This window comes from Protomyctophum parallelum (assembly GCF_964188405.1).
Source record: "Protomyctophum parallelum genome assembly, chromosome: 3".
Taxonomy (NCBI): Eukaryota; Metazoa; Chordata; class Actinopteri; order Myctophiformes; family Myctophidae; genus Protomyctophum; species Protomyctophum parallelum.
This window is the reverse complement of record NC_139698.1, coordinates 35,545,314-35,559,530: the sequence shown is the minus strand read 5'-3', so window position 1 is coordinate 35,559,530 and position 14,217 is coordinate 35,545,314. Positions and strand designations below refer to the sequence as shown.

Here is a 14,217-nt window from a genome sequence, read left to right as displayed (position 1 = left end):
GTGTTGAGGCCTTGGTCCTCCTCCTTTCATAGCAGGGGCTGGGTTGCAGTCTTATGTTTCCCACTCTGCAGGCAGCATCACACACACGCAGGCACGTGCACACTCATACACATAAACATCCACGCACGCACACACACACACACACACACACACACACACACAGAGACTCACTCACACACGCACATCCATGCACACGCGCACTAACACACACATCCGTCTTCGTAGGCAAGTCAGTCATCCATTTCAGCTTCAACTTTGGCCCACATCCACTGGTATGTCTGTATTCATGTATCTATGAATGCCAGAGGGACTCACTGTGAGTGTGTGTGTGTGTGTGTGTGAGGGGGGGGGACAGACAAGGCGAGAGAAAGAAGAGGGGGTTTGGGGGAGGGGGGGGGGGCTCTTCAACTTCCATAGCATGCCATGCAGTGAGTTCAACGAGTTCACGTTGTGTGAACCCAACGTACCGCTGAAAGGCAAGGTGGCCTGATCTGCTCTCAGCCTGCCTCACTGCATGCTGCTCCAGGCATGTTGTAGGTTCATTCCTGATCTGCTCTCAGCCTGCCTCCACTGCATGCTGCTCCAGGCATGTTGAGGTTCATTCCTGATCTGCTCTCAGCCTGCCTCCACTGCATGCTGCTCCAGGCATGTTGAGGTTCATTCTGATCTGCTCTCAGCCTGCTCCACTGCATGCTGCTCCAGACATGTTGAGGTTCATTCCTGATCTGCTCTCAGCCTGCCTCCACTGCATGCTGCTCCAGGCATGTTGTAGGTTCATTCTGATCTGCTCTCAGCCTGCTCCACTGCATGCTGCTCCAGGCATGTTGTAGGTTCATTCCTGATCTGCTCTCAGCCTGCCTCCCCTGCATGCTGCTCCAGGCATGTTGTAGGTTCATTCCTGATCTGCTCTCAGCCTGCCTCCCCTGCATGCTGCTCCAGGCATGTTGTAGGTTCATTCCTGATCTGCTCTCTCTCTTCCGCCGTAGTCTGAAAACCCACCTTTTTAGACTCCATCATGGCCCATAGCACTTACCCTACCCCCTTAGATAGCATTTATGTAGACTTAGATAGCATCTGATACAGACTTAGACTTAGATAGCATCTGATACAGACTTATAGCATGTTATGTAGACGGCACTATAATTGCATTGTATATAGTCATAGCACGCCATAGTACATATGTATAGCATAGTAGTATATATATAGTTTATATGTATAGTCTCATAATATAGATATTCCACTGTTACTTTCTTAGCTTACGCATGTTTTATGATAAATGCTTTTGTGATGTATTCCCATGCTTTTGTTCTTGATTATTGTAAGTCGCTCTGGATTAAGAGCGTCTGCTAAATGCCTAAATTGTAAATTGTCTCTCAGCCTGCCTCCACTGCATGCTGCTCCAGGCATGTTGAGGTTCATTCCTGCAGCCAGATAAGGCTTTCATATAGAGAATATTTAGTTAGTTACTTAGTTAGTTAGTAGTGGTGTTTTACTTCGGTAAAAGTATCAATACTGCAATGTAGAAATAATCAGTTACAAGTAAAAGTCCGGAATTCTAAATTTACTTGAGTAAAAGTTCAAAATAATTGGCATCAAAATGTCAGTAAAGTATCGAAAGTACAAAGTACTCATTATGCGGAATGTCCCATTTCAAGTTTTCAAACGTGTAAAAATCTTTTGACAATAGAACTACAAGCTCACGATGCCTAGTGGGGGAGGGGTGAGGAGGATGTGTTGCAAGTATGTGGACGACCATCGCACCATTTTGGTCATCTAGTATGTGGACGACCATCGCACCATTTTGGTCATTAGTATGTGGACGACCATCGCACCATTTTGGTCATCTAGTATGTGGACGACCATCGCACCATTTTGGTCATCTAGTATGTGGACGACCATCGCACCATTTTGGTCATCTAGTATGTGGACGACCATCGCACCATTTTGGTCATCTAGTATGTGGACGGCTCTGCATGCCCCACCGGGCTGTGCCGAACATAGCCGATCTACAAGTTCACAAGCTTGTAGATTTTTCTTTCTTTTTTGTCTTTTTTTGTGAACATTTTTTACTAAAATCTTTGCTTCTGGGGGTCCCTGGAACAAAATCTTTCATTTTGAGGGTCCTTTATGAAAAGGTTTGAGTACCACTAATATAGCATACGTTTTTCAGAAAACATTTATAGAATCGACCTCAGGACTTAATGGGTTAAGCACGAGACTTCTCAGGAGTGGAGGACAGTTGTGCTGCAGAGAACTGACACTATAGCTCTGAGCAATCTGGTTTCGTAGAAAAGTTGAACATCCACAAGAGCTTGGAATGAACACTCCCATCACCTGTGGGTGCAAAAGAACAACTTCACAATCATGTTTATCTTTTTATTGGTTTTTGAAGGGACAGACAGTAGGCTGACAGGAAACGGGAGAGAGATGGGGGAAGACATGCAGTAAAGGCCGTGTCGGGCTCGGGAGTCGAACCCGCGGCACACTGGTGCCCAGACGGTTACGCCACCGCCTGGGCCCACAATCATGTTTGTCGTCGCTTTTACTGGGATGGTGAAGCCCGAGGTGATTTTCCATCAGCCATGCCCACAAGACTATTTTCCATCTGCCGTTATATGTATTCCTTCTCGTACTCTGGACCTTAAAGTCCATAGACATAAATGTAGACACCCTTTTCCGGCTCTGGAGCATATGTGCTCAAGGGGGGGGGGCAAAACATTCCCGAGATTCCTTGCGAAGCCCAGCGGAAGCATAAGCGTGCGTCATAGAGTGCATGTTCGGGTCTGATAAGTCCCGGAAAAAATGATGCGCTGTGATTGGCCAGTAATCACTTGAGTGGCAGCGTGACGTAGTGTGCCTTCCACACGTATGCGTACTTCCTCCCCCAGTGTAAATTATTCCGCCCCTCCTTCAACACATCGCTCCAACGAACTGCAGCGACCAATGAGGCATCTATTTTTTTATATCTATGGTAAAGACCATATGGGTGATTGATTGATTGATTGAATACTTTATTAACAGTTTGCAGAAAAAAGGAAAGTACAGCAAAATAGCACTGCATCAGGTTTACTGTATGCCTGCCAGATATTGTATGTCTTCTTGTTGGCTAATTTAAAAGGAACGCTGGCACTCTGATGGATGTGAGCAGGCCCATCCCTGCCAAAACTACATCCACTTCATTACTTAGTAGTACTTCAGCCCTGGCACCCAGAATTTAAAGGCTGATTTATGGTCAGACGGTAGACCACACACACTCGCACGCACGAACGCACGCACACATGCACGCACACGCACGCACGCACACACACACACACACACACACACACACACACACACACACACACACACACACACACACACACACACTCACACACACACTCACACTCACACTCACACTCACACACACCAGAATATCTTTTCCTTACACTTTCTCTCTCGCTCTTTGCCTCTCTCATAGATGGTCGGCTCTGAAAGCCAGCAGAGGAAGAGAAAGGCCCCAGTTCCCCCTGCCACCCCGAGCTTTGACGACGACACCTCCAGCTACGCCACCCCCCTCCCCGACACCCCCAGTAATACCCCCGTTAACGAGGAGACTCCTACCCCGGCCCGCCGCACAAAGGTCCTCCTGGCCTCGGCCGTCAGCATGACGACGGCCAAGGTTTCCCCTGAAACAGCGGCGGAACCTTCTCCCGCCACGCCGACCCCCAGTTCCCCGGCCCCCAGCTCCCCGGCCCCCAGCAGCACCACGGTGGACAGCATGGCCACCCTGCACTCCTCCAGCTCTGAACTCAGCCACAGCATCGACGACTCAGACAGCGACCTGGACACGGCGGCGGGCGGCTCCCTGTGCGACAGCACTAGCAGCAGCAGCACTAGCACGCTGGGCGGCGCGCCTGTGGCCGCGGTCGCGGCCGCTACCACCGCCAGCTCCACCCCCAGCAGCGGGATGACGATGGAGGAATCGGAGCAGGGCGGCGTCAGCGGCATCGACCAATCGGAACAAGAGGCGACGGTCGCCTGCGGCTCGGGGTCGGAGACCGAGTCGGCCCTCAATCTGAAAATGGAGGAGGTTGAAAATAACAGACACAGCGCCATCGGTAAATCAAATCATATCATACCTTTTCATGACACAACACACACGCACACGATTGACTTTACTTGTGGGTGTTTAGGGACAGATATACCCTATCCACAGGAAGAAACTGACAGGATGCAACACTGTTGGTAGATATCTATAACGTGTAGAAAAGATTAAAAGGAATCCACACATCAGGTAGTTCTCATTTGCAAAGATTTATTATAGTGCCGTTTGAAGCACTGAGACTATTTTGAAATCTGAGGAGCCTTCGAAACATCACTATAATACATTTGTGCAAATAGCTAGCTGATGAGAGGATTTTATGTTTTCTACAAGGTGGGCTTTTTATGTTATTCAGAATCAGCACCCTACCTAGTAGGTCGAGGAAGTGCGTGTCTTTTGCACTGAGATATCTATAACTATAACGTAACACAACAGTGCGGGCAGATAGCTATCTACATCTAGAAATCCAATATCAATATAGTGTTAATAATTATATCACTGCACAGAGATAACAAACGGATACACCTGCAGGTAACTACTGTCTGTGTTTACAGCTGAACAATAGACACAGTGCCAAAGGCGATATAGCTGTAATGAGATCAGCTTGGAATCCTGGCATATTGTTATACCGCTACGTATATTCATCACCTCTTCATTTTGATGTCTGCCAGTGATTTATTGTAACTTTGATTCCGCTGACATGTCGCACGTAGTCATACAAAACACTCAACCTTATCATGTCAAATTCACATCGCTGTACATCTCTGAAGCCCAACCCCAGCAGTAAGCGTGAACATAAACATGCCTTCTGTATGTTAGAAAAGCAAGTCAAACAGTCACACGTCGCCCTAAGAGGTTTATAATAATGAATAATCTAAGATGTGCTTACTGTGCTGTGAATGTCTGCCCTACAGATCTGAACTGTCAGTCCACAGCAATATATAATATATAATATGTCATATTTAATGTGGCGGGTGAGTGAGTGCATACGTGCGTGCGTCTGTCTATATACTACTGCTGTAGAATAACTAGTGGAGCTGGTTTTCTCTTCACCCGTAGGACAATCCTGAATATCACCTTACAGAATTGCCTTTCACCCAAAATTCTCTTTTTTTCCTGTTCCTTTTTTCTCTAATTTCTCCATCTCTCTCTCTCTCTCTCTCTCTCTCTCTGTCTCTTTTTAGCATCCCCAGGCCGAGTTGCTATCTTGCAACACCAGCCTTATCCCTAAAACACCTGTGCTACCCGTTACATTATGCATTCGTGTGGTTTGAGTGTTGCATTCATAGAATCAGCATGCCAGATGCCATTGCCTTTCAAATAATTTGCGAAGGCAGGTTTATGTCCAAGACAAAGTTTTATGTGTGACATACTGTAGGCGGCTGCCTCTTTATGAGGCGAGCATGGAATCTTCATTGGGTTTGAGTAAGGACCCGCTGTGATTGATTGGCCAGTGCAAGCATGTGCTGTGATTGGCCAGTAGCCACTTTGAGTGGCAGTCGGGGCAAACTATTCTGTCCATATTGGGTCGCAACTGGAACGGGGCTGAGTCGGCTAAGCAAACTTTGCAACTTTCGATACGGCAACTCAAGACCAAGAGTTTGGTCACTTGTGGCTCAAGTTTGCTTGAGACGGCGCCCCTCCGTTGCGGTCCCCTACTACTAGTAGGAGAGGGGCGTGATCATTTACTTAAACCCGAAGAGGATTCCATGCTCGCCTTTAGGAGACTGAAGTAGGATGGCGTCTATTCATTCCACTCTGAGAGTGAACGTGAACACAGCTTCTAAGCGATTCCGTAGCGGACGGACGTCACTGAATAAAATTTTGAACATTATCGTCACAAGCCACACAATTTCCCAAACATGCCATTTTTCACCGCCCTTTCTCTGTTCCAGCATCATTGGCGAGATCTAGCACCAATAAACATAGGATGGCGGATATTCCTAAAATTATTGAAAATCTGTGGTAGCTTGTGGAGGGAATTATAAATAAATGGCAAAAGATTTGATCAATGTTTCTCTTCAGAAAACCCAGATGAAGACAGACAAACCATAGCCTGGGTTCCAACCTGATTTGCTGCGTCCTGTGGATTTGTTTTGTCACTCCCTACTCAGTCTGGAAAGGGTGCTATCTCCAATGTAGGCGGGACATGACGTTAAAGGGTGAAATGGACCCGTGGCTTCTGATTGGTCTGTGGTGCGGGTTGGGGAAAAAACACCAATTTGTCGTTGTATCAATAAGGGAGAGGGGAGTTGCACCACTCAGTTCACACAGGTGTGATTTTACTGTAGGTATAGTCTCGAACTGGCACTATTTTTCTCAACAGTGAGAAGCATGGATAGAGTGGCGCTGGCTGATGACGTATCAGCAACAATGTGGCTACGTAACAGGTGACGTTATGAAATGCGAGTCTGCTGCCTGCTGGCCAGACTGAGTAGCGAGTGACAAAACACGTAGCGGATCAGGCTGGAACCCAGGAGAATGTGATGTCAGGAAGCTTCACATTGTCACAGCACATTTCCATCCAGCATGTTTCCACTCTCCCCAGCTTAGCCTCACATCACCAGGCTTTCTGCATTACCCCAGTTTGATGTTGGAGGAAGTAGTACTTAGAAACGGAAAAGCACAGATTGGTGGATTACTCAATTATAAATGTGCAAATGGATGACAGCTATGTTGTTAAATTTAGGAGCCAGTCAAAATGATTCATTCTGGCTATGGCTGAAACATCACCTAATAATAATTAAAACAAATAGGCACAGTTTACCCATAGTTCTTATAAAAGAGATAATCAAGACATAATTAAAGCATAAGCTATAGATTATTCTATGAAATGATCTTGAACCTCCAACACAGTGTTGCTATCCAGCAATAATCAAGATCCTTCACTGTCTGGCATCGGAATAAATATAATGTACAATAGCATCGCACTATCACAATATCACAGCTGACATTGTTGTCTGCCCCAGGATAATGAACCATTATGGTGAACAAAAACAAAATGTAAACAGAGTACAGTCAAACACTCAGTTCAAAAGGGATAGTTTAACGCACAATGAGTAAGCTGTAATACAAGGCACCCAAACCTGCCGTTTTGAGGAAAACATTTTGTGATTCCTAATTTTATTCACTGATCTGTACCTCAATTCAGTCTCTTTCTGATCTTTTAATAAATTCAGTTTAAAAACATCATGGCAGTTACACTGCTTCAAACTCAGAATGTATGTGACTAGAACTCAGTCCCATTCGCTGATTGCATAACCAGAGTTACATTAATTCCACACACCTTGCAAGCGCAGAATTTCAGCAAACTAATGCATTTTGCCCTGCGCCTTTGATGTACGTAAGTCTGGCCCCCTGAATACTCAATATCTTACTGTGTGGGATGACAGGGTAGAGACAGCAAGGAGGAGACAAGAGGGGTTTAAAGAGAGAGAGAGAGAGCGGGGGATGATGGAGAGGAGGATGAAAGGAACACAGAGAATGAAGGACGAGTAGGTTAGTGCATTAGACAGGCTACAGCTGACGCTTTATAATGTGTAGACTTAGTGTCTGCTGTATGTCCACTCCCTGATACTCTAAAGAGTCTGTGCTGCCCTCTCTCTCGCTTTCTGAATCTCTCCCTAATGAATCTACCCTTCTGCCTTGTGTGTGTGTGTGTGTGTGTGTGTGTGTGTGTGTGTGTGTGTGTGTGTGTGTGTGTGTGTGTGTGTGTGTGTGTGTGTGTGTGTGTGTGTGTCTTTCTCTCTCTCTCTCTCTCTCTCTCTCTCTCTCTCTCTCTCTCTCTCTCTCTCCTCTCTTGTTTTTCTCTTTGTTCTGGCTGAAAATGCACTGCAATAGTCTAGACTCTAGAATTCTAGAATATAATTTAGGATGATCTTTTAAGAATAAAACAAAACAACGGAACAAACTACAATTATGTAAAGTTTGTATTCGAAATGATGTATTCTACCAGGGGCCATTAATGTACTCGCATGTAAATACCTTAAAGTTCATGCTATTGAATGTCATCATCAATTATGGATGACCCACTCCAAACACTAATAGGCAAACAATTCTCTCTCTCTCTCTCTCTCTCTCTCTCTCTCTCTCTCTCTCTCTCTCTCTCTCTCTCTCAATAACAAGCCTTTACCAGTACTACTGTGTGTACTCTATCCTGTGCTTGTTTATTAATGTATACACCAGCCCCATGATAATCTTCATGTTATTATGCTGTGCTAGATCCGAACACATAATTTCTTGCATACGCAGAACTCAGGCTCTAGGGTGGGCAATCATCTGCCTTGACCTTGTCAGGGTGAAAGAAGCTTTCTTAGGCTGAAACCAGGGGGGCAGTCAGACAGATATTTTGTGAAGCCACTAAGGAAATCGGGACATCCTGAAAGTTCATATAATGGCCTGTTGAGGCGCTGTCATTGGGCCCAAAAAAAAACCCATAGCCCCATAGAGGTCCATGTATTTGGGCCCAACTTCACCTAGACTGTATTACCTTAATAAACATGGTCATGAATACTTTCTACTTCCAGTCACTAGTTTAAAGTCTCATTTCTCATGTCATAATATTCTTTTTGGAAAATTATGGTCCCATTTATTAAAATAATTACCATAAAGTCGCGTATGTTCTGAGGGGCGTGACTACCGTTACAGTCTATGATCGGGAGCCACCCCCCGTTCGAGTCAAAATAAAAACCCTGCCTCGTTGTCTGGGCCAGCCAATGGGCCAGCTGGGCCCAAACGGATCTAGAAAGATGGCGATTTACAATACAAGGACTGACTGGCTTCATCTTACGTCCATATCAGACCCGGCGAACGCTTTGTCCATATTTATTTTTACAGTCTATGGCTGAAACGCAGCACAGAGAAGGGGAGACAGGAGAGAAGCTTCTGCTTCTGCTTTCTGCGGCCATTTTCCTCTCATATTGGGAAGGGTGGGGAAGAAAATGCCACCGTAATGAAATGGCACCCCAACGCGGTGGCATTTCATGTGTCTGTGCTAACTGTCAACGCTGATGATGTAGTTCATTTAAGCGCTCAGTGCTGTTCCAGTCCCTTGCTCCGATAGCGTATACATTGATATAGAATAGCATGTACACAGCACCTGCTGATGATAGTACACAAAACTCGGCCACATCTTGAGACTGTGATCCATCGCATGTTTTGGGAAGATGCGGCCAATTCAGATGGCTGTTTCTTTCTTTCTTTGGCTGTTTTGAAGCATTACTATATAATAGATAGACCATACGCCAGACTGCCATGTTGCACTTACTTGGCCGACGTATGAATATCATTCAATAGGCTATATGCATAACTGTAGTCCTTGTTTCCAGAAGGTGGATTCACATAGCTTTGCTTGACATCATACCCGGAAGTTATGCGGGAACGCCTACTGAGTGGCGAAATACGACTTTCTGGCCTTGACAGCCCATACATCCAAACATAAAAGTCCTATCTGATTAAACAACGTTATACTCACCAACATTGCAGCTGTACCGAAAGCTTGAATTATCAATCCTTTTTTCTATCTGCAAAGTTTTTATTTCATAAACATTCACTAGTTATGAGCTACTTTCTGTCAAGAAATTCTGTGCAGGTAATTATTTTTCAGAGTTTGGAAGCTCTCGTTTTCAATAACGCAATGTCCTGCTGCCTCCTGCATTATGTGCAATTTAGAAAAAAACTCCAATGATCCATGCTGCTCAATGTTTTGCCACTCAGTCTAGAAGAGTGTCCCGATGGAAAAGTGATGCATGTGCATACTCTCTAGTTAGCCCATTTAGACCTGAGGCCGATTCTAAAAACGCCTTCTTAAACATAACCTAAACTTTCTGAAAACCTTCAAATTCTTATTAAAAAATTGCTACATGTATATTGTATAGCAACAACTAATGAGACACAGAGGTAGCTCCCGGATTCAAAGGTTCATATGTTGCACCACCAGGTCTAAATGGGTTAACTATACTCCTGCAGATCCATGTTGCTTTCCCCTCAGTGTTTTTGATGTTTCTCTGGTTCTGTGTACTGACCACTGCTGCTTGCCGTGTTGCATGCGCTCTCTCTCCTCCAGGTGCAGCTGATCGACCGGTGCCACCCAAACCTCGCCGCGCTCCGGTGCGGGAGCCGCCCCAGCTTGTCCTCCCACCCTCCCCGACTGCCCCCTCCCCAGTGTCTCCTCCCTTAGAGCTCACAGACACAAGCTCGTCCCCACAGATCCCCACAGAGATGGAGGAAGCAGCCACTCACTGTAGGTTCCAAATTGGATGGACAGTATGCCTCCTCCACTGTCCTCCTCCTGCGCTGTTCCTTCATCTTTTGTTCTCCTTCTATCATCATCTTTATTCCCTTTTTCAGAAGCTGCTATCCTGTCTTTCATGATATTTTACCTTTACCTTTCCTGTAGCGTAATGTTTCTTTTTCTTCTCTCAGGCACGCATGTGTGTGTGTGTGTGCGCGTGAGTCTTTGCGTGTGTATGCTGTGAAGTGTAATTTACTCTTACCTGTTGGGTACAGGGTTACCTTATGCTGCCCCTATCTTTGTGTCTATGTACGTATGTTTGTGTATGTGTGTTGGATTCTCTTATGAAGTATGTCATATGCAGTTTATGCACACTGTGAACACAGTGTGCAGAATTGGCGGTTTAAATAGTCGTTGTTTTCCTTAACACAGGACGAGAACCCCTCAGAATAGCTTGTAGATCTGCTTTTTTTTAATTTTATCTTATATTAAAAAAATACATATATATTCTTTCAGAGCGAACGTTTTTAACTCATATCTTTGCTTCTGGGGGGGAGGGGACATATTTTGAGATGGGGGTCGGCGGGCAATTACATATATTTTTTGGGGTCCTTGACATGAAATAGATTGAGAACCATTGACATAGAAACATAGGTTTTCTGAAAGGTTTAAATGGGTTAACCAATATGTGTGGGACCTGTTTATCCTGCTGGGGACAACCGGTCAGGACGCCGTGTGCCTAAAATAACCAAACTGCTAGCTCACAACGTGATGTGTACTCAACTACATTAACATTTTGACATTGCAAACTGGCAAAGTAAACCAGTGATTCTCAAACTTTGAAATGTCAAGGAGATCCAGTTTGATATTCATTATTAGGCCATTGTTATGTTAATTTTAACTAGCAGTTACAGATCCGTTTAAGGTTAATTTGGGTCCTAACTATCAATTATGCTACTGCACATCTGAGAACCAGAACCATGCTGTTAGATATCAATCATGATAATTGTCGCCTTGTATGGCAATCTGTAAGAAAGCTTTCTCATAAATGAGACCACTTTGGAGAAGGTCATTGGTTGGTGGAATGTTTATGTATTCATGATTCATGATAAAACTGTTGCATCAGGATGTAACTGATGTGATGGAGTAGTTTTCAAAAGAGCTGTACTTTTACTTGGCTAGCGTTCAACACAAGTGACCACTACTTGGATAGCAGTTAAGTCAAGTAACAACAGTATTTGAACTTGAGTATTATATTTGAATACTCTTTCACCTCTGCATTACAGTATGTACTATATATACTGTGTGTGTGTGTGTGTGTGTGTGTGTGTGTGTGTGTGTGTGTGTGTGTGTGTGTGTGTGTGTGTGTGTGTGTGTGTGTGTGTGTGTGTGTGTGTGTGTGTGTGTGTGTGTGTGTATGTTTGTGTGTGTGTGTGTGCGTGTGTGCGTGTGTGCGTGCGTGTGTGCGTTGGGTGGCAACATGGTAAAATATGGTATTAAAATGATTGTGCGGCTGCGGCTCAGGAGGTAGAGCAGGTCGTCCAATGATCCCTGGGTCGGTGGTTCGAATCCTGGCTCTTCCTGTCCACATTTCGAAGTGTCCTTGGTCAAGACACTGAACCAGGTGAAAAGAAGCAGCTTGGACTCCTCATGCATAGAAAGAGGCATGAGGTCAGTCCGCTGCCCCCCCAGGTTGGCAGAGTAAGTGTAGCGCCCAGGATTACATTAGACAATTGGCACTGGGTGAAAAGAAAACTGGGTTACAAAATCGTGGGATAAAAATTAAGTAAAAAAAAAAAAAGACACTGAACCCTACATTGCCTAATGAGTTGGTCGGTGTGAGCTTGGTGTGTGAATGTGGGAAGTGAGGACGCTGGCGTCGACTGTTCGCCGCTTCACCTCCCAATGTATGAATGAATGAACCATTGTAAAGCGCTTTGAGCACTTAGCGCTATAAAAATGCAATTCATTAAAAAAATAATGCAATTCATTGTGGTATTGAAATCAAAAGCCTTGGAGTTTCAGTGATTGTACAGTTACGACTAAATGTGCATGCTAGATAAAAATCCAACAGCAATGGACAGGCCTGAGGTAACCCTTTAAAATGAAACACATACACAGGCATTAGATTTACCATAAAAGGTATTGTATTGTTTGAGGAAATATTTTGCAAAAAGCTTCTTGCAGGATTTGCACAATATTTCAGATTAAGGGATTTTCAGAGCTATAAACGTCTTCAGAACTGTTAACTGCATGGATGCAAGTTCTCAGTCTACACGACTGATTTCATTTTTGTATTCTTGGCAAACATTTGGCTTATTCTAAACTAAGGCTGATTTATACATTGTGAGCTTTTAGATCGCCTGTTTTTTGTATAGATCAGGCGTGAAACCTACTCGCCCCTTCCGTGTTCATGCCAGAACTTCTGTGAACTCAGGTTACTCTCGAGACAGACTGTTCACTCTGTCAAATTCAAAGGAAAAGAGGCGCTGTTTTTCCTTTGGTTCTCATATTGCCCTAACCCTGAGCCACATGCCTGGTACAAGTCAAGCTCTAAAAGATATTAAAGTTATTTTAACATTAAAGAGTATTTAAAATTGTCAAACTAGCAACAGAATATATGTTCAGAAGCCTTTTCTATAAACGCTAACAGTCTCAAATATTTCATAAAAGCAAAGGTTCATGCCTAAATTTCTTTAAACTGGGAGGCTATATGCAAAGAAACAACCTGCAGGTGCTCACCGGAGACGCACAGGTAAAGACAGAATGTCACAATTGTAAAAAGGTGCTCCTGGATCAGTCGGGATAAGACAATTGATAAAAAAAGAGGGAGATCCGGCCACTCAAAGTTAAAAAAGAGAAGATACTTTATTAATCCTATTTGGATTAATCTTCTCTTCGTATAGGCTATATGTTCACGCTTTTTCACAAAATCACAGATTGGGACTTTTTCAGTTGAGTGTGTGTGTGCTTTAGTTTAATCCATTTAACTGTCTTTCATCTTCATTATTCTTTTCATGTCCTCTTTTCAGTGTACTGCTGTGGGCCAGTCCGTCTGCCCCGCTCCAAACCCCGCTCATGAGGTCTCCTCCTTTCCACCTGCCGCCCTCCTCTCCCTTTCCTCGTCTGCTCCTTTTGCTTTTTTCCTCCTAATTGGACCTATTTCTCATCCTGTGGTCCTTCAAGTCAGAACTTTTCAGCTGCTCTATTCACTTTGGACTTTCAATTCATCCTTGCTGCTTTCGCTGGACCTCACAGCACCTCCCTTAACCACTTTGGCCCTATACACCTTGTTGTACAACAAATATCTAAAATAGCTAATCTACCAGCTTAAAATGTGTGGCACTGCAGTGCCTTCTGAGCTTGTAGATCTCCTATTTTTGCTATTTCTGAAGATGTTGGAAAGATTGGCTACATTTGGCATACCCAAAATAGGGATGCCAAGGTGAAAGTGGTTAAGTCATTTCTGCAGACATGTTGCCTCTCTCAATGCGAGGATTTTAGTTTGATTAAGCTGAGGACACAAACAGTTCAAGTGAAAGCCAAGTACTTTTAATTTCAACCTGCCGTTCAATCAAATTGTTGTTTTTTCTGTTGTGTTTTGTATTTGTCTGTAAATAAGGGGTTTTGTATTTTGGCATTGGTATCGAGTCATGTCTGTTTGAGAACAGGGCAGGGTTAAAAGAGGACACACAGAATGTGGTAAGAGGACTATACGAAGTAGAGATGAGCGTATGGATTACAGGCTGATTGATGAGCGACATGCTGAGATGAGGTTATGAGGCAAGGCCATGTGATATCTGTGGGTCAATATTTTGGTGATGTGATATGTGCAGATCTATAGTTGGACAGCGTACGTCTCCCTCCCTATCCTCAGTGGTTTGGCTTGGGTTGGAAACCAGAT

The 14,217-nt window shown here is 44.4% G+C and overlaps 1 protein-coding gene across 1 annotated transcript in view; it reads left to right on the top strand.

Moving 5' to 3' along the window:
• The window catches only part of cobl (cordon-bleu WH2 repeat protein), a 100,430-nt gene that overhangs the window by 68,705 nt on the left and 17,508 nt on the right, over nucleotides 1-14,217 (top strand). The window contains 2 exon segments of the mRNA XM_083761113.1: nucleotides 3,458-4,097; nucleotides 10,146-10,322. Coding sequence (XP_083617239.1) covers nucleotides 3,458-4,097; nucleotides 10,146-10,322 — 817 coding nt within the window.